Raw genomic sequence first — 21,298 nt, forward strand, 5'->3', positions numbered from 1 at the left:
AGGGAGCCTTGAGGGAGCCCAGTTTCATAAAGCTCCAGGAGCTGCATTCCCAGCAAGGTTCAAGTGTGCCCTACACACAGTACAAGTGCTTCACTGCCTGCCACCAGCTACTTCGTGTCCCCTGCAGCATCACTCCTGAGCAGTTCCGGGTCCCAGAGCACATGACATTCCTGCTCAGCTGGCCTGCCCTTAGGCTACATGGATGGCAAGGGCTTGATTAGCAGTAATATAAATACATACAAGGTGGTCAACATCCGTTCACTTCCTGATCTGCCTCAAGGTAAAATGTATCATCATTCTCCTCACACTTTTCAAATGGAAGCACTGCTGGTGTGAGAAGGGCTGGTTTGGCTCTGCTCCCTGCCACACACACGGCACAGCTGTGGGACAGCAGGACACAGCAGCTGCCACCACCTGTGGCACAAGAGCCACAGGCACGTCCAGACTAAATTACCCATGTCTGACCCAAACATTTAGGGAATCATAACATAAAAACCCAGTTAAGAAACAGAAATTTTTGGAATACACAAGAAGAAAGCAAAATCAGAAGTGATGAGAAAAATACATTGACCCACATACACACACACACACACGTGTATCACCAATCTACAGCCATAATAAGCTGAGAAACTAATGAACTGAAACTAATGAAGCTTAAATATCATGAAACAACATTCCAAAAGTAAGGAGTTTTCAATTTCAAGAAAGCTGCTCTCATATTATCAGTGTATCTGACCTTTCTTTACCAGCCTTAACAATCTAGGAGTGATCACTATTGAAAGCCAGAGGAGGATGAGAATAATTGTTCAGGCACACCACCCTATTTAATGAAGGCAGAGACAGCAGTACCTGCAACCACTTAGTGCTGCTCACAACAGCCACTTCCACTATGCTCAATCACAGCTCCATCATCCCTTCTGACCCCCCAGGAAAGGGAACATCCTTATTGTGACTCAGTAAAAGCTCAGAAAAAACTCAACAGGGAGCTTGTATTGCTGCACTCCAATGTGTTCAATAACTTTTCATTGTGAAGGATGAAAAGACAAGAGCTTGTCATTAGGAAAAAGCAAGTGCTTATTACTAGAACAAAATTATTACTCCCATGGATACATTATTACATTATTATCCACACTACATTATGATTCTGCCATTGATAAGATATCCAAACCCATAATAGTAATTCCTGTTACTGGATGTCCTAAAATGCAAATATATCCCCTAACAATTCATGTCTATGAATAAAATTCAGAAAGGATAACAACAGTACAGAAATAATTTCAAAGAATTTTTGAAACAATTCAGAAAAAACCTGCTGCCTTTCAGGAGAATTATAAATGTATTTGCAATTTACTATGTGTCTGAGTTACTCTCAACAGAAGAACTTACAGGCTCTTGTAGAAAGCATTTTGCTTCACTTTCCATTGTACCATTCACTGTGATAAAGCTTCTGTGAAAAACACACTCACATAAAAGCAGGTATCTTCTGAAAAGATGTTTCTCCCAGCTTGCATTGAAAACTCTTTAAAAAAAGATTTTTGAAAATTTATTACTGACACCAACAAGCTCCTAATTTCATTTGATGTCCTCAAGGCTTATTAGACACTGTAAATAATTGAGGAAAAATTAAAACATAAATTTAGGAACCACAAAAGCTATACTCCTTATACTGTTTCAAATATTAGGGCTAAATCCTAAGTTCCTGTAGAGTTCAAGCACTGAGACCTAGTTTCAAAAGAACAGACAACGCAGAGTCTACACAGAATTTAGGCACCCAAGTCCTTGGCAACACCCCAAGTGTTGAAACTCAACACTTAGCAGGCAGGGCACATCCACCATCAGCACCAGAGCAACCCTGGATGTCACCAGTGCAGCTCCCAGAGCTTCCTGGCAAACCAGCTGCCAGAGGAGGATCTGTGGAGGTGGCACTTACTGGGTGAGGTGTCTCTAAGGCACAGCAACTCCCACTGGCAACACTCAAACAGGAAGAAGCCTTAAGGCAAGCGATCAAGCCAATGTGCCAGCAAGAAATAGGAGACCCATCTCCAAAAAAGCAAACCTTTCCAAGCAGTTGACTAGCACAGCTCGTGAGCAGGAGTGCAGAGGGCTGAAATGACAGCAGGGACGCTGGGCTTGGGAGCCACGCACCAGGAGCACAAAGCCAGGAGCAAAGCGTGAGCGGGGTAGACTGTGGGCAAGGAAAAGTTTCCACTCTCATGTACAAGCTGTGGCACAGAGGCTCTGGGCCTTACTCAGAGCACAGGGCACAGGCCAGGAGGGCGCACACACAAATTCCCATGAAGTATTCCACAGACAGAGCACTTGCCTGTGGAGTACAACAGTGTTCCCAAGGAGAGGAAGGGAATCACAACCCTAGATTGTGCTATGGTAACAAATGGCTGTCATCATCTTTATAGCTCATTCAATTCCCAGTCCTGGCTCATTGAAACTATTAATAGAAGAGCCAAAAAGACACTGATAAATCAGCACTGTTTCCTGGATCTATCATCTCTTCTTCAGTGGGTAAGAGCTGTGAAATAAAGGAACTGACATCTGATAATCTTCCCACTGAAAAACATATTTAACACAGTCTCAGTAATAGCCATAACCTATTCTCAGTGAGAGTTTTTCCATTCAGTAATAACTGTCTAAGCAGGTCAAGAGCTCTAAAAGAAACTAAAAACTTTTCATTCCCTCCTGTTATGTAACCTCATACCTTTAAATCTTTTGTATTTTTTCCTTTCTTCTTCCTTGTCTTTGCCACCTTGTGCAGTAACTGTGTTCTGCAGCAAATTATATGGCACTTTCCCTTACTGTCATATTTCAATAGTTGCTTTCTGACTTTCTCAAGTCAGTGGGGTGGATTATGTATTATTCTTTTCCACCTACTGTACATTATGTACCCCTAAACCCATGACTATTTCTGAAATAGAAAAGATCATCACAATTTTGTTTCAAGAGTCTAAGAATTTAAGATCATTTGGACTTAAAATCTTGTAGTTTCATGCCAGAGATACATAGGAAAGCGTTCCTGGGACAAACCCAGAGCAGCCTTTTGGACTGATATGGGATGCTGTTCACCACACCTGCACCCTGCCACATGCTCTGGCTACGACAGGATAGAATCATAGGATCATTTAGGTTGGAAAAGACCTTCAAGGTCATTGAGTCCAACCATTAAAGGTGAATGCCTTCCCTTATAAAACTTTCAGCCACTTAATAGCAAACCCTGACCCACCCTAGAACACATATTGCAAGAGAAATCTGCTACGACAGCGTACCAAAGACTTACATTCCAAGATAACCAGAGCTGAAGAAATCTCACTATCTAACCCAAGCACTTCCAGAGAGGTTCGAGAATTAATGCTGCATTCAACAGCATTCTGAGTAAAAATATTATAGCACCTTTCTCTGGAATAGGGAGTGAAAGCACAACTTGAATAAAGCATCTGTAAATTCCACCTGCCCCTCAATAAATAAAGAGAAATATCAAAATGTATAGTATCTGTGAGATGAAAAAAGATCTGATATGCATAGATTATTTTAGTCCCTATACCACATTATCCTAACGACAATAGAGTAAGACAAAGCAAACAGTCTCATTAGAACAGCTTTAGACTGTGTTAACTGCTATGACTTACAGAACAGAAAGGAATTTCAGCTTCCCAAAAAGGGAACAAATATCTGTATCACACAATTGCTCTCTCAATGTGCTTGATGAATCATCCTGAGGTATGTTTAGAAAAGAGCATTACACCTACAGAAAGTGTTTACAGACGAAAAGCATGAGATGAACATTGTGTACCTATATTAACAGTATTGAGTCTCCACTGTTTCAACATTTACCTGCCAGACGTAACAAGTGTCAAATCCTTTTTTCAAACATAGAAGAACAATCACTTTTAAAATGCCAACTATGTTCCTTTTCAAAAAACCCACAGCTGAACTAGCCTGCAAGCATGTCAGACAACCAGATTTCTGGATTTACCCAACACTCCTGTCTTCCCAATATAGCAATTTAGTCATTCTTACACTTGCAAATTGGTGCTCTTCTCTTCTGGTGTGAACACCCTACTTGAAAACAACACTAACAGATTACTTACCTTTTAAGAAATTATTATTTAAATTGTTGCATTCTACAGGAACAGAGATTACATTTTCAAACTCTGATCTAGGAAGTGGCATTACAAAGAAACACTTGTTTCTGGGATATGAAGGATTATGTCTGTTCTGAACCAGTGACAGTTCACAACAAGCATAAAATAACCTGAACATGTACATTTTGTCTGTGGTATGGCATTTTCCACAGACTTCATATACATGATATAATACAATTCATACTCATTTGGGGGATTTGTATTTAGTTTTGGCTTAGATTTCCATAGAAAAACGTCCTTTTGAACCTTTTAAAGAGCACGTTGAGAAATACAGGTTAAACTGCACGCTAATTCTCGGGGAAATCCTACCCTCCCCTAGGCCGAGGCTGTGAGGCAGCCCCCAAGCGCGGCACTCACGTTGCGGAGGTACTCGGCCAGCAGCTCCTGCAGGGCCTGGCGGATGGCGTTGCACTCGGCGATGATGCGCTCGCGGTGCGAGTCCCGCGTGCACGAGGAGTCGGCCAGCAGCGCCGCGCCGCTGATTATCGCCTCCAGCCGCTGCTCCAGGGAGGGCCTCACTTTCTCTTCCTTCACTACAAGAGGATCCAGGACAATCAAATTCTGGAAAAAATGAGGAGTACAGGTAAGAAAAGCAAATCCAGTGAAGTTGGTGCTTTATTCTTTACTTGCAGGAACTACAGTCACGTTATGCTTCCCAGATGTGCTTCTAGCCCTTCCCACTGGAAGCACCCAAAATACTTTTGACCATGGCAGATTCCATTCTCCCTAGTGGGGCTACACATAGAGGTCATCTGCAGCCAAACCCAAGTTCTCTCTGCCATTCAGACCCTCAGAGCAGAGTCGAAGCTCTGTTTGAAAGAGGGGTTCAATGCCTCCAAACTTCAGTTTTTTAGAGATCAGGAGAACCTCTGGGTTTAACTCAGAGTCAACAGTGCTAGCTCACAGCTGAGAAAGTTAAATCAGATTACATGAGCCGTCTGATTCTGCTGTTTTTTAGTCCAATACAATCCACAATGGCACAAAGTCACTCCAGCCACTTTCAACAGGCTGAATATGGGCAAAGATAAAAACTGCAGCTTTTGTTTAACAACTATTTTTTCAAAGGACCTAGATGTAAGTGTCCTTTTGCTTTTCAGTAAGTAGGGTAAACAAAAGCAGACAACTCTTTTGGCTTGACAGAATTATTACATTTGTGTGGCAAGCAAATATTCTAAAGAAAAATAAAAGGAGAATATGGTATTTTCATGAAATGTGAAAGTAAGAGTATTTGAGCTTCAGCATTTAAAGAAATTCAAACCAGTAACTGTTAATGTAACTGAACATCTGAAACAGTGTCAGTATGGTCCTGATCTCCAAACCTACACTCCACATACACCCATTCATCTCTTACATCACATCCATAGGTGGTGTGAAGCTTTCAGAAGAAATATTAAACAAGAAAACTATGCCAGATACCCTGAAGTGGAATTTAGGCAAAGCAGAACTTATCTGTGGTTATCCAGTATGTGCCAGACTAATTCTAAGCTGGAGAATTTTAATTATATTTTCAATTTAGATTTAATAGGACAATTTCAGAGACTGTCTAGCTTAAGCTAGAAATGGAAGTGTTATATCAGAACACCACAAGATAAAAGCTTAAACAGCTAGGCAAAGGGACTTGAGACAAAGTTTGTGCTTGAGATTCGAAACTTAGCCTTCCTACTCACAGCCCTTAACACCAAGGTGTTCTGGGGTACCTCACATCTGCTCAACTTGTGCCACATGGTCACTATTCACTGCTGTAGCAACTTCTCTTCAAGCTCCTATATCTCAAGTAACCCCCTCAACGCCAAGCTATCCATACGGTGTCCATCGGAATGCAAAACACACCTAGCAGGTAGAATACTGAAGTGTTGCTACAGAAAAAACAGCTTCACTGACTGTGGAAGATTAAGACACCTGGAGGACACAGCCTATTAGCCACTTAGCTGGAAAAATGACTGCCTTCAAATCTCAGCTGAACCAAAGCAGAAATGTCTTCCTTTGGGAGACAGTTTGGAGAAAGTTCACACCAAAATGGACAAATAGCACTGGCCTGGTTCATCTCCAAATAAAAAAACCTAGGCAATAACAAGGAAAATATGAGTTAAGACTCTGCCCTACAGATAAAATTCTTCAAATAATTTCATTAGTTATTCATAGTCAGTACATCTATGCAGGAAAGGCTCTATGAAAAGACACCAGACACACAACAAGTAGTCACTGGTGGGTTTAACAGGCTAAACAGCAGTCAGCTACTCTTAAGTAGCTTAAAGACTCAAGCATAAGGGAGCATTTAAGAGGACTGTTTTCTCCCTCACAGGTCTTCTGATCCAGGAAAAAGAGAGGGCCCACAGGTATCCAGAAACTTGGCTGTATTTCCTGAAGTTCTGGACTGACTTACAGCCTTTTGACATCTCGGATGTAGTTGCTCAGCTGGATGGCCACAGTCACTCAAGGACCACAGAGCAGCTGAACACGCGGACAGACACTCAGGCATGCAAGACCTGCATCATTTTGTGAGAAATCTCTTTGCATTCAGAAGATGGAAGACCAGTGAAAGCACTAGATAAGCTGCACCCACATGCTCTTTTCACAGATCTTAATATGCAATTAAATTTTAAAGTTGCAGTTTTGTGTTTATTTACAAATGACATGGTAGTTACTGGGAGCCTTTAAGAGGAATTGTTGAGAATCTACTGATTTAAGAGTTAGCTGCTCTAATTTTACTGGTGGTTTCCTCACCTATAAATCTTTAATAACTTTCACAGTGCCAGCACTGGTGAAGGAAGAATGATATTGCAAAACATCTAGATACTAGATTGTTGGGTAAGCTCCGAGATACATTTCCACACTATAAACATTTAATGAGATTTGTTCCCACCAGACTATTTACTACATCAATCTATTTCATGGCACTGCATTTGCAATAAGAAGATAGAGCAAAGGTTATTTCGGGTCCTTAGCCAATAGAACTTTCTGTAAAGCGAGAAAAGTGCAACCATCTAATTCATAAAATCATTTTAGAAGTTAAATGCTCTATAAATTGTGCTTTATCTAACTCACACAGCTTCAACTCCCATTTGTGCTACCTAGGTAAAAATATATTTACAACTAGATAAACAAATGGCTTTTTACAACAGTCAGACTTCTATGTCCTTACATTTCCAAGTAAAAACAAATTCAATTCAAAATACAATTTTTTTCCATTTTGTGATTATCACAAATCTCAAATTTTAGAAGAATAATAAATGTTATTACATTTTTACAATCATTTAAATGGTACTGCTTACATACAGGCAAGATGAATTCATCTGCAGTAAAAAAAGTGCAACCCTTTCAACAATTTTTTTTTTTTTTTTTTTTACATTTTTAAGTAATCCAGGTAAATAGTGAGTCTCATATAAGGGATATCATTTGTCATTCACAGTTACATTGTAACAAATCATGTGTTACTCTTACATGTTTCTTTTTCCTTCCATTTATTAGGAAAATAGATTAGAAATTGTGATTTTAAAACCCGCTGTGAGAAGCAAGGACGGACGGCATGTAACATGCAATTATAGCCCATTCCTTTGGGGGGGGAAAACCTGCCTAATTTGACTTTGAGCATGACTGAGAAGTCTGTTTTGATCAATAAGCTGCCACTACGAAACTTGTGTAATATTTCAATGAATTGCTTTAATCTTCACTTGCAAATTTTAGACAAAAATCTACTACCATCAGTCCTAACAGCAGTTTTCCTGAAAATGCATCATAATTTTGGCACTGGGATGCTGAGATCTGCTAAGTCCCAGAATTTACAATCAAAACCACCCATATTTGCAAATGTGTTTAGAAACATTCATTCCTTTTGTTGATCTGGGCCTACATCAGCTACACCACATGAGGATCATGGGCTGTAGTCTCACCTAAAGGAGATCTTTTACCATTTGTGGCAGGACAATGGAAAATGACACTGGTAAGAGCCAGAGCAGCCATGAGAAAAAAGAAAAACTCCATAGAAAAGCCTAGGATGAAGTCAGGAATAGATAAAGTGCTGCCTTCCTCCAAGTATTTGCTTCAATAACAGAAGCAGAAATGCAGAGGTGGTGAAAGCACATTGGCTACATCACTATTTAATGATAAGCAGCAAACATAATGAGGTTTCTGAATTGCTCGATTAAATAAATTACAGAATGATCCCAATGGCACATTCTGCAGAAAAGGACTTCAGCTTGCACAGTAGCAGCTCAAATGCAGCCAAGGCAGCAGTGGGCACTGTCAGCTGAGAACCACTTATTAGCAAACTGAACTCACGGTTTCTGCCCACTTACTGCAGGACGTGTCTGCCTCCAGCAGTAGGGACACAACTGGAACTAACTCTGCCCTGCTGTTTGAAGGGAGCCAAATATTGAACACACATGTAGCCTTCAATCCAAATTCCTCTGAAGAAAGTCATCCCTCTCAATGAAATAATTTCCAGTGATACTATTTAGACTAGGACTAAGCATAGCAACAATCTCTAATGCCTTTAGGCTCATCATTTATGATACCAATAGTTATTCAAAAATTAACCTTTCTTTTTCCAAAAACATTGTAGTCTCACATGTCTACATACCTCAAGCTCATCAAGTGCACTTCCAAGAGTAGCTGTGTGAGATGAAGTTTTTTCCATTTTATTTCCAACTCCTTGGGAAGCATTAGAAATTACATTGAGAGCATTCTGTATTTCACTGCAAATTGAATCCTTGCTGGCTGTAAGGGATGCAACATCTGAATGTTCCAAACAAGCTGAACATATTGAATGTAGGAAAGAAGAATTTTCCCTCAGGGATGCACGTGCTGCAGCAATTTCATCTCGCTGATTGCTAGATTTCAAATCCTGTCAGCAAAAGAACATGCTGTTTATTTCCAAAAGCACTCCAAAACTGACAAGTAATGTATAAACATTTATTCATTTCTATCTCTACTCTGCTTAAGGAAACATCAAGTTAAATTCATCAAGGTTTGTGAAAATGGACTGTAACGATACTTACAACTGAATCATCATTATCTCATGACAAATGAACAAAGTATGTGTAAAACAATCACAATTTTTAGTGTTTCTCACAACCATGAACAGTCTTGGTTTTGTTTGTTTTTAAGCAGCTTTCCTCTGAGAAAACTGCCCTGGAAATTAAGCTGCCTTACCTCCTAGCCATGTCTTTCTTCATAAGAAATAGAAAAGGACAGAGGTGCATACAGAGCTAAACAAGGCATTCTGTAATTGCTGCATCTGAACAAATCTCCTGTGTCTGCTTCCCTGCCCCACTAGCCTCTGTCTCAAGCACGCTGCAGAAAGGAACAGCCCGTCAGGGATAAGAATCCCGTGCTCCTGGGAAAGGGGAAGCATGGAAGGTGTGGAAATAAAAAACGTGCTTGAGAGAAGCCACCTTGGGGTGCCACTGCCCGCTTCCCCTCTGTCCCTGCTGTGTGCACACTTAAAGCATTTAGGGATCTTACCACACCCATCTTGTTCCTCCCTTCTCCACCTAGATCTCCTTGAAACCCTACAGCCTCCTACCAACAGAAACAAGGGACATCCTGCTTGTCAGAACTCCCAAGTCCAATATAACTTGTTCCAGGAATCAGTCGTGGGCACTGTTATTTGGGCAGCGGAAAGTTACGGACTTTGGAACAACTACGCAGTCAACGTCAGGCTGTATGGAGCCTCCTGCCTTGTCCTATTTTATTACAGACATTTTCCCATGCTGCTTCTGCATCTTGTCCCTTTGAAAAGAAAACTAATAGATATTTGTGAAATGGCTTGGGTGAAGGAGACAGTTAAATTCAGAGGAAAAATAAAAAAGGAAGGGAAAATAGCAAATCTGAGCCTGTGGCACCAGATTCAAATGGTGAGAAGAGGCACAATGAAGAATGAACAAGTATATGCATACAAAACTTCTCACAGCCTGCCCATAGGCTATCTAAAGTCTAATTATTTTCCTTTGCATTGCATCAGGCTCTATATGCATTATTTACAAAAGCATCACAGTACCCACTTCTCACTGAATAAAATTTTTAAGTTTATGGCTGAAGAAAAGAGCATTTGATATTAAATGAACCAGTCCTGTATTTTTAAAATCTCATTTACTCCAAGATATGCATTGGACATAGGATTGCATTTTACTTCCTCGGGCTAACTTGGAAATCTCAGAGATACAATAATAAAAAAAACCAAAAGCAAACAAAATGAAAGAGATGTAGTCTTAAGAAGGAGTAGACAGTAGTTTAACCAATTGATCATCTGAATCAGAAGACTGTGTTTTCTTGAGTGCATTAACACATAACATATTTTTAAATTTTTAATAAACCAATATATAAATGAATAATCACTGTGCAAGAATGATTTCATTGCCCAGTGTGTTCAAATCCAAATACTACCGCATTTCCAACTGCAGTAAAGCATCTGCAATTTGTCCTGCACACTGGACTGTTCAGAAGTGTTATTTAAACTCTGGTTCTAATTAGTTAACCTACAATTTTTACAAGACAGCAGACTGCCCCTCTTTTCTCCTGTGCTACCTAGAGATACAATGGAAAGTCAATGCAACACTTCAGCCTAACTGGCTTCTATTATCAACCATTTCTTCCTTAGCCGCATCATATGCAAACAATCGAACCCAAAAGCCTTTAAAAATTACTTTTCCCCTCTAAACCAGTACTGTCTAACCAGAATTGAGGGGTTCATAACAAAGCCAAAACTGGTAAGCCAGTAACAGCAGTCAGTAACATGACATCTAGAAAGGTTTGGTAAATTAATGTTTTTGTTTCACACGATACTGTAGAGAGATTCAGAGTCATGGCATTGACAAATTGCCCTACAAAGAACCCCAGTTTTGTTCAGTAACATGCTAAAATGAAAAAAAAAAAAAAAAATGCTCAGCCCCATGAAATTCATCGCTACTTTGTTGTTTAGCTGTGAGCTTGGAGAGTCCCAAAAGAAACCATAGAACATTGTTCCCTTCCATCTTGAGGAAGATCTTATTCCTTGAGATTTTTCATGTGAAAAAGAAGAAACAGCAGATAATCTTACTCTGATCTTCTGCATAAATGGACCAAAAAAAAAAAAAAACCTAAAATGGAGTGAATTCACTATCAAAGTTGGATTATCAGAATAACGAACTAGTTCTTTAAAGGAGGAAATTAGTCTCTACAAATATCTGCAGTTCACCCAGCTACTTTACTGCGCTTAGGGTTATTTTATTTTTTCTTCACGGTTTTGCACTTTTTTCTTATTCCAACCTCTCTTTAGACTAGAGGACATAGTCCACTAGTCTAGCATGTGTTTTTCCACACTAAATCAGTTATGTCATATGACAGCAAGTGAGATTAAAGATAATCCCCATCTTCAACCACTGCCAGTCCAAGAGGCCCACTACAGCAACATTTCCCCAGGCTGCTGTCCCAGCCCTACCAGGACATACTTCTGTGTCTTCCTTATACCTGGTTGTCCATGATAAGAACAGAAAATGAATGAATAACCAGAGAGTCCCAGCTGTGGCTTGTTCCAGCTAAACACAGTGAATGGACAAGAAGACTTTTAAGAACCTGAAAACTACCTTCATCATTAAGCTTTGATTGCACTACATCAGTAAGGAGAAAAAGAAAAAAGTCTGTTCTTTATCCCACATAATATATCTTAAGGTTTGACAGCTCAATACACCAGGAAGCCAGCTCCTGTTCACTGAGCATTCTCATCAACACAGCTCACGGGGGCTGGGATCACCGTGGGTACAAATCATGCTGCTGTATTTTGCAGCAGCTGTAGCTTCAAAGTGCACTGCAGTACCCAGCCTGCTCTCTGCAGAGACAGATGTTATTGAGCCAAGTTCTGTATCCAGGAAAAACACAGGCATACAAACCCCCACAATTTCATACTACTACAGAAATAGGGGACAAAAGCATTAGTTTTTATCACAGTTTAAACCTGGGTTTTAGCATTCAGCTTTCAGTCAGAAGTGACTGCCAAATCGTGCGTAGCTGGTGATTCAAAGACCGTAATAAAGCTCAAACTCTTCCAAGTGCATTCATGCACTTTTCATCTGGGCAAGGCTCCAGATAACATATTTCATAAGTATTGTGTCATCCTTTTCAGTGGAAGAAAGCATCTCAGACAAAAGCAAGTGAAAAAGATCCGCGGGTGATACTGACAGCGAGATGTCCTCAGCTGTGTCAGCTCTGCCCAGAGAACGCTGTTTACACAGGTGTTAGAGCTTACACCCCTCAGGGCTCTGCCCAGCCTCGGCGGGGAGCTGCACCCACGCTCACCCCAGGCCCTGCAGCCCCAGTTCCACATGCCCTGGGACCTCCAATCCCTCTCCAAGCCATGCCATGCCGCAATAAGGGTGCCAGGCTCCAGCTCAGCCACAGCTGCCCCAGCCAGTCTGACCTCCTGAGCTCCATTTGGCCCAGTCACCACAGCACTTCTGAGCCACCACGGGGCTGTCTCTTACCCGGTCACCCTCACCTGATCCACAGACTGACCTCACAGCTTGTTCTCTGAGCTACCTCATCACCACAAACCTTCCTGAGGCTCTGGACTGCTGGCTGAGCCTGGCTACCACAGCTGGCATGCCCAGCTCCTGCTGATGTCCAGCTGGTGATGCCCTGCCTCAGGGAGCAGCTGGCCCTCACTGCACCCCACAGGACCTTTTTCAGATAAGCATTTACCATCAGGAGGGATCACCTGGTATCACCGTAAACCTGAGCCTACCTGCTCTACAAAATACTACATTTGCCAAGTTGCAAACAGCATGACCTGGTAGCTCCTTTCCTCCACATAAGGCTTTTAACTACATGTGAATTGATGATGTACACAAGTGACTGTACCCATACAAAAAACAGACACAGATAAACATTGGGAAAAACACCTGGCAGGATAAAGGCTTTGTTAGCACAAATGAAACACCGCTAGATGATAGGGTTGTGCTGCACTGACCACCAAAGGCTCCCTTACAAGCATTCACAGCAAGTTCAACACCACTCAGCCTATCCTTACCAACCATGATCATAATACGTGCTTGACTGTGAGGAATTCCAAGCTAATTTTCTAATCAAAAAGTCTTATCTGGCCTCTAGACTAATTTTTTCTGACTTCAGAAACCATCAGCAGTTCTTAGTGTCTCATGGTATCACTATACTACAGCATGTGTAGACTACAGAAACACCACATACTCAAAACAGACTCTGTATGGCCAAAACCGTAGGCAGATTTTGTTTGCATCATATGCGTGAATACACAAAATATCAAGTGTTACAGTACAAATCCATATCAATGTTATCATAAGCCTAAGCCTCAAGTAATACCCTCCAAGATGACTCAGCATGCTTTATAAAACTGTATCTTTCAGTCCACTGACAGCAACCAGTGAATGGATTTACTGGACTCAGGTTCCTAGTAGAACTTTCTCTCTGCATCTATACCTATTTACTATTCATCATACAGGTGTGACATGTAATATCACAGAACAGCAAAGTTATCTTATACAAAGCCATGACTGGTTAATACCCCTGCTCTTGCAATTTACTAATGTTTTCCAGGAATGTTGTTAAGGCAGGGAAAGATGCAGTTTCTCTTGATTATTTGATTGCACCAGACTGCAACTACTGCACAATAATCTGTCTCCCCCATGCTTTGGCAAGTTCTAGCCAAACTTCTAGCCATCTTCTACTGATGATGGAGCAATCCTTGCTGTCACTTCTCTATCTGCTGTTTCAGGATCTGGTCCCTGCACTCCAATACCCTGCTGTTAACTTGCTGTCTCCCAGATGAAATAGCTGATTTGGAAAGGTAGCAAAGCAATCTTTTCCCTATAAGAATTAATACATTGGCTCACAAAGGTTTTCACCTAGTACAGCTACAGTCACGTTTGTCACCAATGAGCTTGCCTAGAACTAGAGCAGGAACCATTCACCAAGGAGAGGGCTCAGAAGTTAGGAACCTCCAGAAGGTCTTATCACATCTAGAAGCTTTAACTAAGCTGTTAAAGCTTTCAGGAAATGTTTTGGCCTGGACTTTTTTTCAGTGGAAGATGACTCACTGAAAAATGCAGCAGAATGGCATTCATCCACAACTATTTTTTTCCACAGTTTTATTAAACTCTCATACCATATGTGATTATTTTACTTGTTTCTTTCTTGAGGTTGTAAAATTAGAAGGGATTTGGGAATGTTTACTGGATTGAAAACTTGTTTCATTCTCCGTCGTGGCGGTATTAGGCTACATACAAACAACCTAGTAAATTATTAGTGCTGGCAAGATCACTTCATAAAGGGTCCACAAGCACTTTCACTGATACAGTTTAACAGACAACAAATAAATCTTTCACATTTAGCCGGTTCTAGTCATCTTTTTATACAAGTAATCATGCCAGAACATATTACATCTGCCACAAGACTTCAGGATCTCTTCTCCAACAAATCAGATCAGGTTCCCCCAGGTGCAAGTTTCTCCTCATTTTGAGCAGAACTTAGTTCAACTTTCCTAGATTTATTATCTTAGTATGAAAGATGGGAAATCATCAACAACAAACAGGTATAGGACTCATATCAGGCAGTTTGTTTCAACTGCTATTTCCTCACAGCCTGTATATTCAAAAAATCTTCATGGCCTTTGCCCTTATTCTTCTGTCAAACTCCAGGTATAGCTCCTTTTAACATTCATTATAAATACTTCTCAACTATTTAAAATAATGTACTTCCCTTTCTTCTAATTAAAAAAGCCCCACAACTAAAACAAGCAGAATCAAGTAAATCAATGACAGCCTCCTACAGCCTAAGATGCACCCAAACCAGACTGCAGGGAATATTAAGTTTCTCTAACTTGAAGACACGTCCAATTGACATGTGTAAAGAGTGTCACTCAGGCAAACAGGGCTGAAGTGCTAATCCATCAAAACAAGCTTATTAACATTACCAATTTCAGCAACGTTAACAGCAGGGTTTGTTTTCATTGCTCAGCTGGAACTGCAAAATGAGCTGCTTTCAAGTATTTATCATGGACAATCCTCTTTTTTTTTCTTGTATATCAATTTAAGTTTTTGACTTTTGTTTTCTGCATACCTTGCAAACACTTCCAGGACAGAAACTCAGAGTGAGAAAGAAGCAGCCATAAGCCCTTGAGCTCTGAACTGAATGTTAATGCATATATGTGATAGATTTAATACAGAACTGAGAATAAATGACTTCCAGCAGCTGCACTCTAGACCTATAAATTGCTGTGAGTACTACAAAATCCATACAGAGGAAGAACAACTGTATAATTTACAGCATCAGTATCTGTCAAGAAATGCTGCAAATACAGGACTTGATTTCTTCCTTTTAACATTCCTATTAAAATTAGGAATTACCCTTACCTCGATTCTATTTAGATTAGGAATTTTATTCATCTTCCCTGGTGGCACATCAATGCAGAACACCATTTAATTCTTACAACTGTTAAACTGAATTCAAAAAGCATAAACACTAAGAGTTTTATAAAATAAACATGCAACAAGCTAAGGATTAGCTTGTATTTTACATAGCAAATGCTTTGAGAAGATGAAAAAAGGGCAGTACTCTGATGAGATTATTTATACTACACAGCAGGCACGTGCTACACAAATCCACAGCAAGCAAATCTTAGGGGCAAAGGTTTACACAGCTGGATTTTTCTCAAGCTGCATCTCTACCAACAATACTGACAGCCACCACGTCCCACACTCCTATTCCTCTTGATGCTTCAGAGGATTTTGAATCACCTTCACAGCACAGTGTGAGCAGCCCATGAGTTTGACCCAATATACTATAAATATGTAACACAGTAGCTATAAAAATGGGATAAACTGTAACCAATATTTAAAAACTGCACAATATTATTCATTTTATGGAAACATTTCAAGGTTTTGGGTCCCAAATTCACATGTTCACTCAAGAGCTATAAATGCTTGCTAATCAGTGGATACCAAACAAGGGATTGTTAAAGGATGAACCAGACCTGAATTTTTCACTAACGAAGAAGTACCTTCCATCAGCTTGTGGATGCAAATCAGCAAAGGGGAAAAACAACTGACTTTTTCCAGACAACAGACACTGTAACAGTTGTTTTTATTAAAACAAACAAACACACACCACAATTTCTATTGTCCTTATTAACACAAGTAATTTCAAAATCCATGGAGCCACGAGGATTTTGTTTTGCTGAAGGCATTACAAAAAGCTCCATGACTGAGATCAGTATGGGACTGCATTGCCTAGCACATTTATTACCTTAAGAGACTATTGCCTGTTAACAGTGGTTTAAACCTCCAATTTAACTTATATGTCAGCTTCAAACTTTTATAGTTGAAATGACTCAACTTCTACAGTTTAATTGACTCAATGATTTTTCCTCATGTCCCCACAGTGCATTTTTTATATAGCAGTAAAGCTGGTAAATGCTGTTTTCTTGATCTCTAAATAAGTAAGAAATAAGGGGTTCAAGTCCCATGAAAAAATCCAGCTGATATAAACTGGTCTGATATAAGACATTTCATCACAATTTTTGTTGCAGAAAATCAAAAATGTTTCAACACAGTTTCCATTTTCCTAAACTGAATGCCCTATCAGAGGCTCAGTCACATGAAAGCCCTTCAAACTGGTCAAAACTCAGCCCTACCCCTGTATGAGACACACAACACTAAAAACAAACCAGGAAGCCCATTTGTAGGCATTATTTCACATGGCATTCTTTTAATAGATCCCTCCTCCACCCTCTCTCCACACAGAACTTCGAATTCCAGTTAAGTTTGGAGAAACTTAATAAAGAAAAAATTGCAGGTGAGAAAGTAAGTCTGAAATGGCTTACTTTGCACAGGCTTGTGTAACAATTTCCATTCCACCCCTGCTTCAGCTGTTCCTAATTTTGACAAATAACAGGTTGGAATATGATCTATGAAGAGAACTGTTGATTTTTCCTTATTTGAAGGGGTTTTTTGTTTAGAGAAAATATGGGTTCAGGCACTTCCAGGTCAAAGGCTAAGAAAAGCATACTCCCCACATTAATAAAGCCTGAGCAGCATTTTCTGGAGAAAATACACTATCTGCAGAGCTTTTGGAAGAACTGACTTCAGATTTGCTTCCTTCAATATCATGTAAAGTTGAAACAGCAACAATAAATATCAAGCACAAAACACTACTGAGTAATGGTCAGAGAGAAGAACACTCAGGATCCACGTCCCGGGGGACTGCTCTGAGAGGGTGCACAAGCTGAAGGAGCAGAAACAGTATCCCCAGCTCTTCCCTATTTGTTTTGTTCCACTGAGAATAGTTTTTAACTTTGTGTCACAAACAATTGAAAAAGCAATTTTCTCTAAATTGGTTTTAAAAACTCTTTTTTAAGAAAGCAAGTTATTCCTCCCTACTAATTATAAGACATCGTATTGAAGCAATCACATACTATTCTTCCAATTAGTCACTCGGTGCAAAGCTTGGCTATTTCACACAAAATTAAAGCAAAATTGTACAGAATTAAAGCAATTCTCTGTAATTGCCACGCTAGTCTTTGGAGGCCTGATGGTTTGCTGTCTGTAGGCTCTTTTATTTTTTCTGTCTGCATCCCACAAAAGCCTATTCACCATCAGAAGGCACATCTCTTACCTCTGAACTGATGCTTGCACAGTCTTCTAGCAGAACGTTGGCCAGTGCTCTGGTGTGCTCCATCAGCTGCCTGCAAACAGCCCCTGTGCCACTCGCTCCTGCAGCCCCGGGCAGCACTCGTGCACAGCACCCACCCTGCTGAGCCCGGCTGAGAAAAGGCTCCACGCTGATGTGGGCACAGCACACAGCACGAGCTTCTTCACTCTCACCAGACACTACATAAATAAGGGATTTCCTCCAGCCCTCACAGATTCTCCGCATGCTCTTGAGAGTAACTGACTGACTGTCAGACCCTGTATCCCAATTACATTAGAGGAAGCAAAAAATGAGGGGAAAGACACATGTAGAGAAGTGAATAAGGAGGAAGAAATATGGATGAAAAGTAAGTTGCAGAGCAGGAATGCTAAACGAAGTAGAGAGGTAGGGGATTCCTTAAAGGCACCAAGCAGAAGGAACAGCAGGTATGGCAGACCAGTACACATGGCCATCAGGCCTTGGATTTGCATATCTTGGGAGGCCTGAGATCTTCTCAAGGCACGTGATTTGACAGGCAAGCACTGCAGCCCCTCCCGACTGGTGGGGAAGGGATTCCAACATCCCAAGTGTCGCAGAACACAGAAACCTCAGTTTCTCTGTCCCACCTCCCTCTGCACCAGACTCTTTTTATATGTCCAGCTGTGTGTCAAAGAAGAAAATAACATTCAGTAGATGGGAACAGAGGTCAGCACCCAGCACTGAAACTACTCCCAGAGAATGACCTTGGTTTTTTGATTTTATCTGGTAAGGCCTCACTAGCAAAACTAGGCTAAGAAAATCAGTCTGCACAGCACGGAATTTCCCAAGACCAAGTAATTTCTCACATGCAGGATTTAAATATTTATTCTTTCACATTTCATACAGAAACTTAGATTCACGTGCCCGGCAAGGGCTGGATGCTCAAGCATCCAGCTTTGTGCCACTGTGAGCTTCTCATGAGCAGTGGTTCCTCTGAGATGAACCTCATGTTACCAATAATCTCACAGTTTTCCAGTGTCACTTATGATTTGACTACACACAGATTAGATCAAAAATCTCCTCAAGCCAAGTGAGAAGTGCTACATAAGCCTTTGCAAAAAACGTGAATAAATGACCACAACATAAACATCAACAGAGTCTTCTTTTATATTTCTGGATCTGCTCTTGTAAGAGTTGACTTAGACATTTCTTTCACTAACTAGCTAAGCACTGCCCAATTAATTTAAATGTAATTACTTCCCTCTCATTACAGTATCAAGTCATTTGTTTGCAGCACACTCACAAATTCCAAGACTTACAAGAATCTACAGAGCTTTTCACTTACAATTCTGGATGAGTGTCGTAATTTCCTGGGTTGCTGAGACATATCATCTTATAGTTTCAAGACTGTGAATTCCATTATATAAAAACTGCAGTAGAGTTCTTTTGTCTTGGAAAGTTTATTTAACATAAAAATAACCTTTCTGAAATGTTTCCTTTCTTCTAGATCATTCCTGTGATACATTAATGCAGCATTAAATTATTTTTCATAAGACAATACCTCACTGTTAAAATGATAAATCACACTCAGTGACTATCTAATCAATTTACTTTTTAGATTATTATTAGAACATCATTTCTGAAAAGTGAACAGAATTTTTAAGAAGTGTAATCCTTCAGAGACCTGATCTTCAAAACTAAGAAGCGTAACTGCCACCTGAAAGGGAACAAATCTTTTGTATTTCATTATAATAGTCAATTTTTGCACAATATTGAAGACATTATTCTTGCTCAGGGAAAAAGTTCCAACATTCCTAATACAAATTTCTTTTGGCAGGAATGTGAGATGAGTTGTGTATCTGTATATTTCAAAAGTGAGTTTCCTGGATGTCCTCCCACACAGCATTTGAAGATTGTGGCCTGCTCAGAGCTAATGTTGCAGAATCAGAGTAAGAGCAGAGGCAAAGGATGAGCCTTCTCCAGCCAAAGGATGGCTGTGAGATGGAGAGCAGCAGCCGGGAGCAGAGCCTCAGCACACGGGCACTGTGAACCCAGCAGGAGGGACACAGGCTATCAGCAACAGCTCATGTCATTCACAGGTAAGGGAAACCACACGGGAAGGAACCAATAAACATGGGAGCAGAGGGAGACATCATTCCAGCCACATTCTGCTTTTTGCTCTCACCATCAGGCCAGGGGGAGAAAGGCATGGAATAGGAGGAAACAGAAAGTGTTTGGGACTGCAGCAATCTTTGGAAGGCTTGCTAAACACACATGACACTCTCAGGATGCCAGCAATGGTAACAGTAAAAAGGAAAAGAAAGATCACTCCTTTTAACAATTACAGAAATGAGAAGAACAGCACCTGGCACAAGATCACCTAATGGAGAAGGAAAGAACAGCGTCCCAAAGAGAACAACAGCCACCTGGCCTCCTGCAAGCCCCCAGCCTGTCCAGGCTCCAAACAGGCCAGCCACCTTGAGAGCTCACCCCACAGCTTGGGAATGGAGTGGAGAAGGTTCTGTACATGGACACGCACAGCACCTCGGCAACCAGCTCCTGCCAAGCTAAGTAATCCTTCCCTCCAAGCATTTTTCACACTAAGACAACATCAGTAAAAACTATTCCTATCTCTAAGCCATATGCATTTCCTGGGTTTGGGGGCTCTTTCTGCATTGTTTTCTTTTTAGGGAGTTTTTTGTTCTACTTGAGGCTTTTCTGCCATTTTGGGTTGGGTTTCTTGGTTTTTTTAGGAACCATTCTCTGAAACCAAAGAAATCTATTTCAAAATTACCCAAGTCTTCAACATAATTTTAATGTTCTTCATCACACGTTCTCTTTACAGAATTATGACCAAACTGGAAATTTTATTGGGAAAGTGTAGCATGGAAAACATTCTCCTGTTAAACTGGTTGTCATATACTAACAGCAACAACAAGAAAAAAAACCACCCAAAAAAGCTATTTAACAAGTGCATACACCTGCATTCTGTATACTTACTCATCTTACAACACCCACACAGCAGCTGTGGCATGTCTGTTATTAACTATTTTTCCTGCTTTTTAGACACTCTTCTTCCATCTTAGACAAAAATAATTTGTCCTTGTTAAGCAGTCACAAAATGACAACTTCTAGATTTAAAATTAGTCTCATCAATCACTTCAGCACAGAAAAATGTCCCAAATTCAAAACATTTGAAATTCTTTTGAGCAGTGTATTAAAGAGTTAGCCCTGAAAACTCAGGTTTGGGAAAGTCACTGAAGTGTGTTCCCATCTGCTGCTGATTCAGCCTGTTAATACCACAGTAATAGAAAACTGCCAAAAAGCCAACCACATAATAACAGTTACCCTGGAAAACAATTTTGATAATTACAGTCTTCTCAGATAATCAAGTAAAAAGCAATTTACAATCTCTATAAGATGTTTTTTTCCTAACATTACAAAATTATTTCCATATAACATTTGGATGTTGCATTCAGTGGGTGCTACATTGCAAGGAAACTTCCTGATTGTTCATGACCGTTTACAGTAAT

At 40.3% G+C, this 21,298-nt stretch overlaps 1 protein-coding gene across 3 annotated transcripts in view; it reads right to left on the reverse strand.

Moving 5' to 3' along the window:
* CTNNA3 (catenin alpha 3) overlaps positions 1–21,298 on the reverse strand; it is a 432,189-nt gene that overhangs the window by 341,322 nt on the left and 69,569 nt on the right. For all 3 annotated transcript variants that reach the window (XM_042033401.1, XM_042033400.1, XM_042033398.1), the window contains exons 6-7: positions 8,734–8,997; positions 4,512–4,715 (exon numbers count right to left, since the gene is read on the reverse strand). In XM_042033401.1, coding sequence (XP_041889335.1) covers positions 4,512–4,715; positions 8,734–8,997 — 468 coding nt within the window. The remainder of the gene's footprint in view (positions 1–4,511; positions 4,716–8,733; positions 8,998–21,298) is intronic.

The sequence above is a fragment of the Corvus kubaryi genome, unplaced genomic scaffold, assembly GCF_017639235.1.
Source record: "Corvus kubaryi isolate FWS band 111438036 unplaced genomic scaffold, C.kubaryi_AGA036_p1.0 37357, whole genome shotgun sequence".
In the NCBI taxonomy this organism is placed as follows: Eukaryota; Metazoa; Chordata; class Aves; order Passeriformes; family Corvidae; genus Corvus; species Corvus kubaryi.